Consider the following 11864-nt stretch of genomic DNA (forward strand, 5'->3'; position numbering starts at 1 on the left):
TGGATCTGCAGCATGACCCTATTAACTTGAATGGCCGGGAATGTGCACGGAAAAAACAGATTTAAAAACTCCTTCAATCTCAGGATTGGTGGGGTCTCGGGAGTCAGACCCCCAGTGATCAGAAAGTAATAACATATACTAGCGATATGCCATCACTTTCTGTAATGGGAATAACCCTAAAGAAGCACTACACTAATGTGTGCCTTGAAAAAAAAAGAAGCTAAAAGATGACTGAAACTATATTTTGTGTCTTTTCAGCTTCCCCCAAATAGCTTTTATGGAAATTATGAACTGCAGGTGAAAGGATTTTCAGAAAATCAGATGATATTTTTTAATACAACTTCACTCGACTTCAAATCTAAGAGTTTTTCTGTCTTCATCGAGACAAATAGCGTCTTTTACAAGCCTGGTCAAGAGGTGAAGATCAGGATTCTGACTTTTTCAGCAGATTTAAAACCTTACACTTCTACAATTGATATACATATTATGGTAAGTTAGCACATATTTACACCTACACAAATATAAATGTGGAGACCTCAAACTACTCTTGAATCTTAATGACCAGTTGACCACCATAAAGAAAAAATTGTGAAACAAAACAAGGTCCACATAGAAGAAAACAATATGATGATTCAAATTCTTTAACCCCTTCCTGATCCATGGCAAAAATGTACATCATGGTCAGCTGATAGTTGCAGCACCATGATGCCATTTCGACATTTTCATCAGAATGATGTCGCAGTGCGCCAGTGTAAGGCCTTATTCACACGAACGTGTCCGTTTTGCGCACGTAAAAAATGCAGCGTTTTTCCTGCATTGCAGTTCCGTGTGACATCAGTGTATGGTGTGTGTCTCCGTTTTTTACGCGTGTATGGCATCAGTATGTCACGCGTTTCACGTCACCAAAATAAAATGAAGGAGATGGTTTTCTTTTTCTCATCATTTCTTTTGCAACTGTTGCGTGAATCACGCACAGCACACGGATGTGCGTCCGTGTGCTAGCCGTGATTTTCACGCACCCATTGACTTCAATGGGTGCGTGATGCGCAAAAATCGCACAAGTATAGGACATGCAGTTAGTTTCACGCAGCGGACACATGCTGCGTGAAAAACACTGAATGTCTGAATGGCACCATTGACTTGCATAGGTCTGTGTGACGTGTGTTATTTTCATGCGCGTAACACAGACGTGAAATACGCTCGTGTGAATTAGGCCTAACTGCGAGATCAGCATCAGCAGAGTGGCTGTAATATACAGCCCTGCTTTCACCACAACTGCCAGGATCACTGAAGACTCTGTTCCAAGAAATTAACCCTATTCCGTGCTGAAATTAAACATGATTATAATACTGTACAAGGACCCCGATTGTGACACAGAGACAGCCCAGAACCTTACAAAGGTCGGCGAGTATATTGGAATGTTTGTAATTTATTATTAAGGGCAAGCTTTAGAAGGATTGTTTATTTGCAAAAAAAAAACATCTGCAGTTTTAGGCTGTGTTCACACGTTGCAATCAATTTGCATTTTTTGCTGAAAATCGTGGCAAAAAAATGCAAATTGACCGCTATGCGTAAACACAATTTTAAATTGCATATATTTACTTTGGCTGATGATAATATCAATACTCACAGAAGTAGCATTACAAAGCTAAAGAAATGTATTTAATAAAAAGCTAGGACAGGATGTTAAAACTAATACACCTAATTTTCTAGAAAATTTACATGAACGTTGAAAGCAGCTGTTTTCTTCAACCAAGTATTGAAAAGCAATTCCCATATGCTTACTAGAATATCCTTGAGCTTTCTCTTATAAATGCCTATCATTTACACCTGTGCATATTTGCATAAGTATGCCAGCATAATGTTATTGAAAAAAAACCAAAAACTTCCAATTTGGGACTTCAAAAATAAAGTTAGTTTTTTAAAGTAAAAGTAAAATATATTATTGAAAAAATACTTATAACATAAAAAAACACCTCATATTTGGAATTCCAATGACCATAACAGCCTATACTTTAAATAGACAGTCACACGTGGCGTACTTGCTTTCTATTTCTGAAGCATATGTTGCAGAAAACGTTGCAATGTATGCCTATTGGAAAAATATTCCGCAATGCGAAAACTAGAGAAATTTGAGTTGCATATAGGCATACACTGTAGTTTTCCTTCGGGCAAGTTTATACTGCAGAGATACAAAGCAAGTACTCCATGTGTGACTGCACCCTTTAGATCAGGAATGCTTGTACACCCAAACTGAAATTATTAAATCTGAACGCATATATATATATATATATATATATATATATATATATATATATATATATATATATATATATATATATATATATATATGTGTATATACAGGGGGTTGCATATTTAGGTATACAGGGGGAGATTTTTAAAACAGTCCATTTACAATTTTGCCAGGCAATTTTAAATGAAGAAACACAAGGAGACGGCATTATTAGAAAAATAACTTGGTCCGATGAAGCCAACTTCAGACTTTCAGGTGCTGTTTATAGGCACAACTGTGTTTATTACTCAACAGAAAAACCCCTTGCAACAATTGAAGAACAGTTGAATCAACCTGGGGTTATAGTTTGGTTGGCAATTTCATGTAAAGGGGTAATTGGACCTATCTTCTAAAATACAACGGTTACCTCAGACCAGGACCTTAACATGCTCCAAGAAAATTTAATACCACAATTGTAGTTGGAGCATGGAAATTAAGACTTCTATTTTCAGCAAGGTGGAGTCCTCCTCACTATGTTTTTGGAAGACGAGGCCTGGTTGAATGACCAGCACGATCACCAGACTTTACCCCGATGGACTTTTTCTTTTGGGTAGTTATCAAAGATAAGGTATATTCAAGACAACCTTGATAATATGATTCAGTTCATAAAGGAAGCATGCCAAGAAATTAAGAACAATAAAGAACTTTGTGCCACAGTGAGAGTGTAAACACTAGATCACAGCAATGTGTAAATAGTGAGGGCCGCCAATGTGAGCATATAAGAGATTGTACTTAATTGTTGTGTTATTCTCTAAAATACTATTTATACTGTACACCTATTATTATTATTATTATTATTATTATTATATTTACCTATTATTTAGACTGTATACCTACTTATGCACCACCTGCGTGTGTGTGTGTATATATACACACACACGTATATTCTAATAGTACGAATAGAAAGTACAACTTGCCCCAATAGCCTTATACTATCTAGAAAGTCAAAAGTGTGTATGGTGCTTGTCAAGACTTGTGTTTGGTGCTTGAGTCCAAAAGTGACAGGGTTCTTATGGCAGGGTTATATAAGTCTTCTCTGGCTTCTGTAAAGAAAACATTTTGTGCTACTTCTCTTAAAATGTAAATGTATGTTGAGAAGGCAAGTGCACACATGGCAGTTTTAGGCCCTATTCACATCTGCATCAGGGCACTCTGTTGTTCTGCTGTCAGGAATGCTGGAAACAAATGTTCCGTTGCAACACGAACACCGCTGGCGGCTTTCCGTCGGGATGGCCGTTGATTTACCTGTAATAATGTTTCCGGTCATTTCTGCCAGATCTACGACTGAGGCCCTTAACGGAGCCTCCAATGCAGATGTTAACAGACCCTTATAACGGTATTTGCTGCAGTTTGCTGCAGTTGCTTATTTCTTTTTAAATATTTTACTGTAGGTGAAAAAAACATGCCGAAACTACAGCAAAGTTCCTGTAAAATTGTGCCATATGTGAACCCAAAAGTACTTTTGTGTAAAAAAAATGTTTTAATTATAACCTATCGAGCCACAGTAGTTTACAATGAATAGCTGAGATGACGCTAAGGGTATGTTCACACAGCAGCGTCCAATACGGCTGAAATTACGGAGCTGTTTTTCATCATATGCTGCTGACACATGGAGCTTTTATGGACCTTTTGCGCGTGCAAAACGCCGCATTTTTTGCGTGCGCAAAACTCACACGCTCGTGTGAATCCGGCCTAATGGTGCATTTAACTACAGTCTAAGCATCTTTACAGTGAAGGAAATAAGTATTTGATCCCTTGCTGATTTTGTAAGTTTGCCCACTGTCAAAGACATGAACAGTCTAGAATTTTTAGGCTAGGTTAATTTTACCATTGACAGATAGATTATATTAAAAAAAAAACAGAAAATCACATTGTCAAAATGATATATATTTATTTGCATTGTGCACAGAGAAATAAGTATTTGATCCCTTTGGCAAACAAGACTTAATACTTGGTGGCAAAACCCTTGTTGGCAAGCACAGCAGTCAGACGTTTTTTGTAGTTGATGATGAGGTTTGCACACATGTTAGATGGAATTTTGGCCCACTCCTCATTGCAGATCATCTGTAAATCATTAAGATTTCGAGGCTGTCGCTTGGCAACTCGGATCTTCAGCTCCCTCCATAAGTTTTCGATGGGATTAAGGTCTGGAGACTGGCTAGGCCACTCCATGACCTTAATGTGCTTCTTTATGAGCCACTCCTTTGTTGCCTTGGCTGTATGTTTCGGGTCATTGTCGTGCTGGAAGACCCAGCCACGAGCCATTTTTAATGTCCTGGTGGAGGTAAGGAGGTTGTCACTCAGGATTTGACGGTACATGGCTCCATCCATTCTCCCATTGATGCGGTGAAGTAGTCCTGTGCCCTTAGCAGAGAAACACCCCCAAAACATAATGTTTCCACCTCCATGCTTGACAGTGTGGACGGTGTTCTTTGGGTCATAGGCAGCATTTCTCTTCCTCCAAACACGGCGAGTTGAGTTAATGCCAAAGAGCTCAATTTTAGTCTCATCTGACCACAGCACCTTCTCCCAATCACTCTCAGAATCATCCAGATGTTCATTTGCAAACTTCAGACGGGCCTGTACATGTGCCTTCTTGAGCAGGGGGACCTTGTGGGCACTGCAGGATTTTAATCCATTACGGCATAATGTGTTACCAATGGTTTTCTTGGTGACTGTGGTCCTAGCTGCCTTGAGATCATTAACAAGTTCCCCCCGTGTAGTTTTCGGCTGAGCTCTCACCTTCCTCAGGATCAAGGATACCCCACGAGGTGAGATTTTGCATGGAGCCCCAGATCGATGTCGATTGACAGTCATTTTGTATGTCTTCCATTTTCTTACTATTGCACCAACAGTTGTCTCCTTCTCACCCAGCGTCTTACTTATGGTTTTGTAGCCCAATCCAGCCTTGTGCAGGTCTATGATCTTGTCCCGGACATCCTTAGAAAGCTCTTTGGTCTTGCCCATGTTGTAGAGGTTAGAGTCAGACTGATTAAAGGAACAGTGTCACCCAAATTTTTTTTTCAATATGTTAAAGATGTTAGTGCTTTATTAAAAACGTTTGGATTAATTTGTGTGTTTGTGTGTTACTTTTTTTTATTTTGACACTTTTTCTTCCCTATGGGGGCTGCCATTTTTTTTTCCATTTTTGTATGTGTCGATTAACGACACATACAGACATGGAATACGGCAGCTCCAGTCCCATAGGGACTGCGAACGGGGCCCGTTCCATCCACTATCGTGTACGCCGCTGTGTGGGAACGGCGCATGCGCCGCTCCCACACAGTTCAATTTGAAATGCGCGCCGTCCGGCGCCATTTTCCTGTGGACCGGAAGTCGCGGCCGGACAGTAAGATTACTACTTCCGGTCGCGGTTTCCGGACTTGTGCACATGGAGCAGCAGCAGCAGACGGAGCGGACGGACCGGAGGGAGCGGGGGCGACTGGAGCAGGTAAGTGATTTCTATGTATGTTCGTGTTTGTGTGTGTTTACTACTGTATGTTAACCTTCTACACTGTGTGTTAGCTCAAAAAATGGCGACACACAGTGTAGGAGGTTAGACCGTTCAAACCCCTCGTTTCTCCCGGCACTAGCCAGGATAAAGGAGGGGGGGGATTCTGAGAGCTCACTAGAGCGAGGGATTTTTACCCAATTTTGCAGCATAAAGCAATGTGGTTGCTTTACCACATGCAATGCTGCAATTTTGGGAATGGCTCCATCTAGTGACCAGTGCTGGGAAATATTATAAATTGAATCCAATTTATAATATTTCCTGACTCGTGAAAAAAATAAAAAAATTAGAACAATGTTTAATCACCTATACACTAACTGTTTAACAAAAAAAAAAAAAACATGTTTTGCTGGCAACACATGTCCTTTAATTGAGTCTGTGGACAAGAGTCTTTTATACAGGTGACCATTTAAGACAGCTGTATTTAATGCAGGCACCAAGTTGATTTGGAGCGTGTAACTGGTCTGGAGGAGGCTGAACTCTTAGGGTATGTGCACACACACTAATTACGTCCGTAATTGACGGACGTATTTCGGCCGCAAGTCCCGGACCGAACACAGTGCAGGGAGCCGGGCTCCTAGCATCATACTTATGTACGATGCTAGGAGTCCCTGCCTCTCCGTGGAACTACTGTCCCGTACTGAAAACATGATTACAGTACGGGACAGTTGTCCTGCAGAGAGGCAGGGACTCCTAGCATCGTATATAACTATGATGATAGGAGCCCGGCTCCCTGCACTCTGTTCGGTCCGGGACTTGCGGCCGAAATACGTCCGTCAATTACGGACGTAATTAGTGTGTGTGCACATACCCTTAATGGTTGGTAGGGGATCAAATACTTATTTCTCTGTGCACAATGCAAATAAATATATATCATTTTGACTATGTGATTTTCTGTTTTTTTTTATATAATCTTTCTCTCACTGGTAAAATTAACCTAGCCTAAAAATTCTAGACTGTTCATGTCTTTGACAGTGGGCAAACTTACAAAATCAGCAAGGGATCAAATACTTATTTCCTTCACTGTATATTACTGAACTTCAGATGCTACATATCAAATTGTACATTAAAATCCATCACAGCATTATTTCATCAAATCAACTAGACTGTGACATGTCCATTCATGAGATTCTGCAATAATATATTACATGTTATGAGGGTTTGTGGTATGTGGAGGGAATGGCGATAATTGCAGTGTAGTAACCCTGATGAATAAGAAATATTGGGTTAGATTTGTTATAGTTTCTGGGTCTAGACTGGGTCTAGAATTTTTGCGCAACCTGGCATATTTTGGCACATTTTGGATTTGGCTTAGTGGAAAGGAGCGTGGCTTAAGTTGCATATGTCTAGTGCATATGTTCCGCAGACTGTTTCAAACAGTCCCTCTGAACATAATCCACAGACATGATGCAAGCATAGCCTAACCTGCAATAACCATATTCCTAGTAATATTTATTTTATTATTATTATTTTTAGGATCCACGTGGAAACCTCATAGAGCAATGGCTAGAAGAAAAAGCTGAGTTAGGAGTTGTGTCAAATACTTTCCAACTAAGTGATAGTCCACCACTTGGAGATTGGTCAATAAAAGTAAAATTGAATGTGAGTATATCATTCTAAAAGAAAAGTGTTACAGCATTAGCAATTTTGTTATCAGGATAATTAAAAAAAAACAAACAACAACGCCCCCCCCCCCAAAAAAAAACAAAACAAAAAAACACCTGGTTTGTTCCAGCTGAAGGATATTATATACATTATTAAACTTTGTTGTCTCAGAAAGGTTACAAATGTATATAAAGTATGATTCATGTTATTTTATTTGCGTTATTAGTTTTATGGGAAATCCATCTTGTGGTATGTCATAGATACAAGTGAGAAAATCAGATTGAGGAAGTCTGTTATCTTGGACCCCAACTGATCTTCAGAATGAAGGGAGTCTGTAGAGGGGTTGTCAACACCACAGGATAAGTAATCAGTATATGATGGGTGGGGTCCGGCACCTGGACCCTGCACTGATCAGCTGTTCCAGCTGCCTCCTGGCACTGGAAGTTATGCTCTAATTGGTGCCGGAAGCAGATAGAGCTGCAGTACTGCAGCATGGCCACTATAGTGTGACCGGAGCCTTCTGCTTCTGGCACTTACCAATGTCTGGACAACCTCGTTAAGTGCCTTTGGCACTGCTCAGAGATCTCTGTTGCTTAAAGTGTGACACAATATTCTAAGGAATGGTCCATTTAAATAAATTTCAGTTTTCTTAAAATGTTTAGTCATATTTCCATTAGTAAAAGAAGTTTCTGAGCATTGCTGGGTTTATCACAGGGCTTCAACAGAGACTTTTTATAGCGCAACTGATTGATTTTAACTATCAAGCTGCAGCTGAAGTCCAAAGGAATATATTGATTGCATGAAATCCTGTGGACTGCAGCTGTCACTCAGTAGTTAAAATCAATCAGTTGCGCTACAAAAAGTTGCAGTGCAGCACAGGCCTTAAGGGTATGTGCACACGATGAGAGGCTTTTACGTCTGAAAAGGCAGACTGTTTTCAGGAGAAAACAGCTGCCTCGTTTCAGCCGTAATTGCTCCTCCTCGCATTTTGCGAGGCTTCTCTGACAGCCGTAAATTTTGAGCTGCTCTTCATTGACTTCAATGAAGAACGGCTCAAATTACATCTGAAAGAAGTGTCCTGCACTTCTTTTGACGAGGCTGTATTTTTACGCGTCGTCGTTTGACAGCTGTCAAACGATGACGCGTAAATGACAAGTTGTCTGCACAGTACGTCGGCAAACCCATTCAAATGAACAGGCAGATGTTTGCCGACGTATTGTAGCCTTAATTTCAGACGTAAAACGAGGCATAATACGCCTCGTTTACGTCTGAAAATAGGTCGTGTGAACCCAGCCTCAAGGTAATATACACATTTGAACTAATTTTTTCTAATAAAACAATGTTTTATGTGATTTTGAGCAACTTCTTAATTTACTTTATTTAAAATAGTTTTTTACTTTTTAAGATACAACTTCAAAGTATACTGTATACATAGAAACTGTATCTAACCGTCAGGTCAGCATGTCTGACCTGACGGCTTGGCTGAAAGCTGGTCCTGTGTGTCTCTGGCAAGTTAAAGGCTATGTAAACCTTTGAAAAGTTTTTTAGTTTTAAAAAAAAATAAATATATAGATCTATCTATCTGTGTGTTTTGTGCAACTTTCTAATTACTTTTTATTAAAAATTATTTTTACTTTTTTGATATACAGCGGCTATGTATTCTGTATACAGAGCCGCTGTATCTAGTGCTGAAACCTGTGTCCGTCAGGATTGACGGGTTCAGTGACAGCGGGTCCTCTGACACGTAGGATCCACCTGTTATCGATCACATCTAAGTTTATAACATAGATGTAATAGATTACAGGTGGATCCTACGTGTCATAACTTAGATGTGATCGATAACAGGTGGATCCTGCGTGGCTGACGGATTCAAGTGTTAGCGCACTATACAGCTGCTCTATATACAGAATACAAAGCAGCTGTATATCAAAAAGTAAAAATATTTTTTAATAAAAAGTGATTAGGAAGTTGCACCAATCACACTGATACACATTTTTATATTCAAAAAAAATAATATTTTCAAAGGTGTACATAGCCTTTAAATGTTTATGTATTTATTCTATGGTGCCTATATAGAGCCAACATTCTGCAATACCATCCCAGACTGTGATCATTCACATCAGTCTAATCTAGTTTTCTTATCTCAAGTACCAAGCACTAGAACCAATTTCATTAAGTCAATAAAACTTTCCATATGATTTTAGAGTAAATGCATGAAGATATTGCCCTTAGGGCTTATTCAAACGAACGTATAATATGCCGCACGGACCTATGTTCCTCAATGGGGCCGTTCAGACTGTCCTTGATTTTCACGCAGCGTATGTCCGCTGCGTAAAGCTCACAACATGTCCTATATTTGCCTGTTGAAGTCAATGGGTGTGTGAAAACCGCGCACGGCACACGGACGCACTTCCGTGTGCTGCGTGCTACAGTAGGCAAAACTATGAATAAAAACAGAAAAGCACCACGTGCTTTTCTGTTTACAAACATACAAACAGAGTGTCATAATGATGGCGGCTGCGCGAAAATCACGCAGCCACGCATCATACGCTGCTGACACACGGATCTGTTATGGACCTTTTGCGCATGCAAAACGCCGTGTTTTTTGCACGCGCAAAACGCACACGCTCGTGTGAATCCGGCCTTAGTCTGATTTAAACTTAGCACCCAAGTGCTGAAAGCCAACAGTGCTGACCACTGATCTACTGTGATACAAATTACATTTTATGTTTTATTATTCTTCAGATTTATGTTTAAAATAGTTCTAAAAATTTAAAATATCAATGACTATTATCTGTAAGGCAGTTTTGTATCAATTGAATATAACTATATTAATAATGCTTTAGGATGAGATAATAATATATAAATTATGCTAATGATAATATATGGTTTTTAATATTTTGTGTATGAACACCAGATGGCAGTAAAGGCAAATTTGAAAATAAGGAATACAAAAAGCATTATAATGTCATCTCATAGAGTTGCAATTCCGCCCCCTAGAGGACCTGTCCTGTTATATGATATGATATGATATGATATGATATGAATGGACACTGTGTAATGCTTAATTTTGTTTTTAACAGTTTCGTACCACCAATGAATTATTATTATCTATACTTGCACTATAAGAAATGCTATAAGGGGTTGTCCGGTTTAGAAAACCCTTTTTCAGATATAATATTAGGGAATTCTGAATTAATAGATGGGAGGTCACCACATCTATTAGCCAGAATGGAAAGAAGCCAGAATGACCGTTTCTCGCTCTGGAGGACCAAGCATGTCCAAACGTTACACAGACGGCCCATCGATTTCAGTAAGAACCATAACAACCATGTAGTGCTACATTTTTCTTGTGGCGTTGCTGCAGGGAAATGTAACAATTGCTGCTAGGTTCCCCCTCAGATAACAGCTGAACGTAACAACAGGACATAATGTCATCTGCTTATTGTCAGGGAATTCTATTAACAAAAAGCGATTGCTTAGAGTTTATAACATTGACTTCATCTGACAACTTCTGCCAGTCTGATGGCTACCACACTAGCTGCATTGGTCACCATGACAGTATTTATATCCCTGCCTTTTAAAATTTGTGAATAGCAAGTTTTATTAAGTGAATCCAGTAATTGACTTTGCTTTACTCTATCTACTTTGTAGTCAATATTTTTACTCTCAAATTATATATAATAATATAAGGATAATAATAAATAAATAATTCAGATACTTATTCTAAAGTTTTTGTTTTTTATTGTTTTGTTATTTTTTTACACACCAGATGGCAGTAAAGGCAAATGCGAAATTCATTATAGTAGTGCATCATTATTTCATCACATAGAGTGGTTTACTGAATATACAGTACTAGTTGTTCACTGACGGGTATAATAATTGATAAGTTACTATAACGATACTTTTTCTTCACCCTGTATACATTAAATTTGTTATCAGTCAATATCAAAACTCTGTAATAATTCTGCAACAACTGTTTTTCACCCTGTCAATAATTTTTCATACCTCAGAATATTCGGATTTGCTCTCTCAGTGCAGAAGCATACTGTACATAATAGGCAGGGGCATAAAAAATAGCTATTGGACCGTACAGCAAAACATAGAATGGGGCGACCACCATGACTATCCTTAGCAGTCAGTTCAGAACAGGAAAGCTTTGCATTACTTTGCTCTACATTCTGTGCCTTGTGTCTTTCGGGAATGCACACGGATAGTGCACAAAGAGATGTCACAGCATAGAGAAAATACACACTGTAATGTCACAGTAAAGGCATAATAAACGCAATGAAGCTACACTGGAAGCTTGCCCACAGTGCTGTTACAGTGTATCGGACGGACGGATGAGGGTTATAATTTAACAGATAGCACACTACAGATTTAGTAAATGGAGAATTTACTAACTTTTTGGAATTTGCACAAACAGGAATAACACAGTATTACACAAGCCTGAGA

At 39.0% G+C, this 11864-nt stretch overlaps 1 protein-coding gene across 1 annotated transcript in view; it reads left to right on the forward strand.

Moving 5' to 3' along the window:
- Nucleotides 1-11864, forward strand: part of CD109 (CD109 molecule) — a 203979-nt gene that overhangs the window by 36236 nt on the left and 155879 nt on the right. Inside the window, exons 4-5 of the mRNA XM_075862035.1 lie at nucleotides 259-489; nucleotides 7281-7406. Coding sequence (XP_075718150.1) covers nucleotides 259-489; nucleotides 7281-7406 — 357 coding nt within the window. The remainder of the gene's footprint in view (nucleotides 1-258; nucleotides 490-7280; nucleotides 7407-11864) is intronic.

Source organism: Rhinoderma darwinii, chromosome 4 (assembly GCF_050947455.1).
Source record: "Rhinoderma darwinii isolate aRhiDar2 chromosome 4, aRhiDar2.hap1, whole genome shotgun sequence".
Classification (NCBI taxonomy): domain Eukaryota; kingdom Metazoa; phylum Chordata; class Amphibia; order Anura; family Rhinodermatidae; genus Rhinoderma; species Rhinoderma darwinii.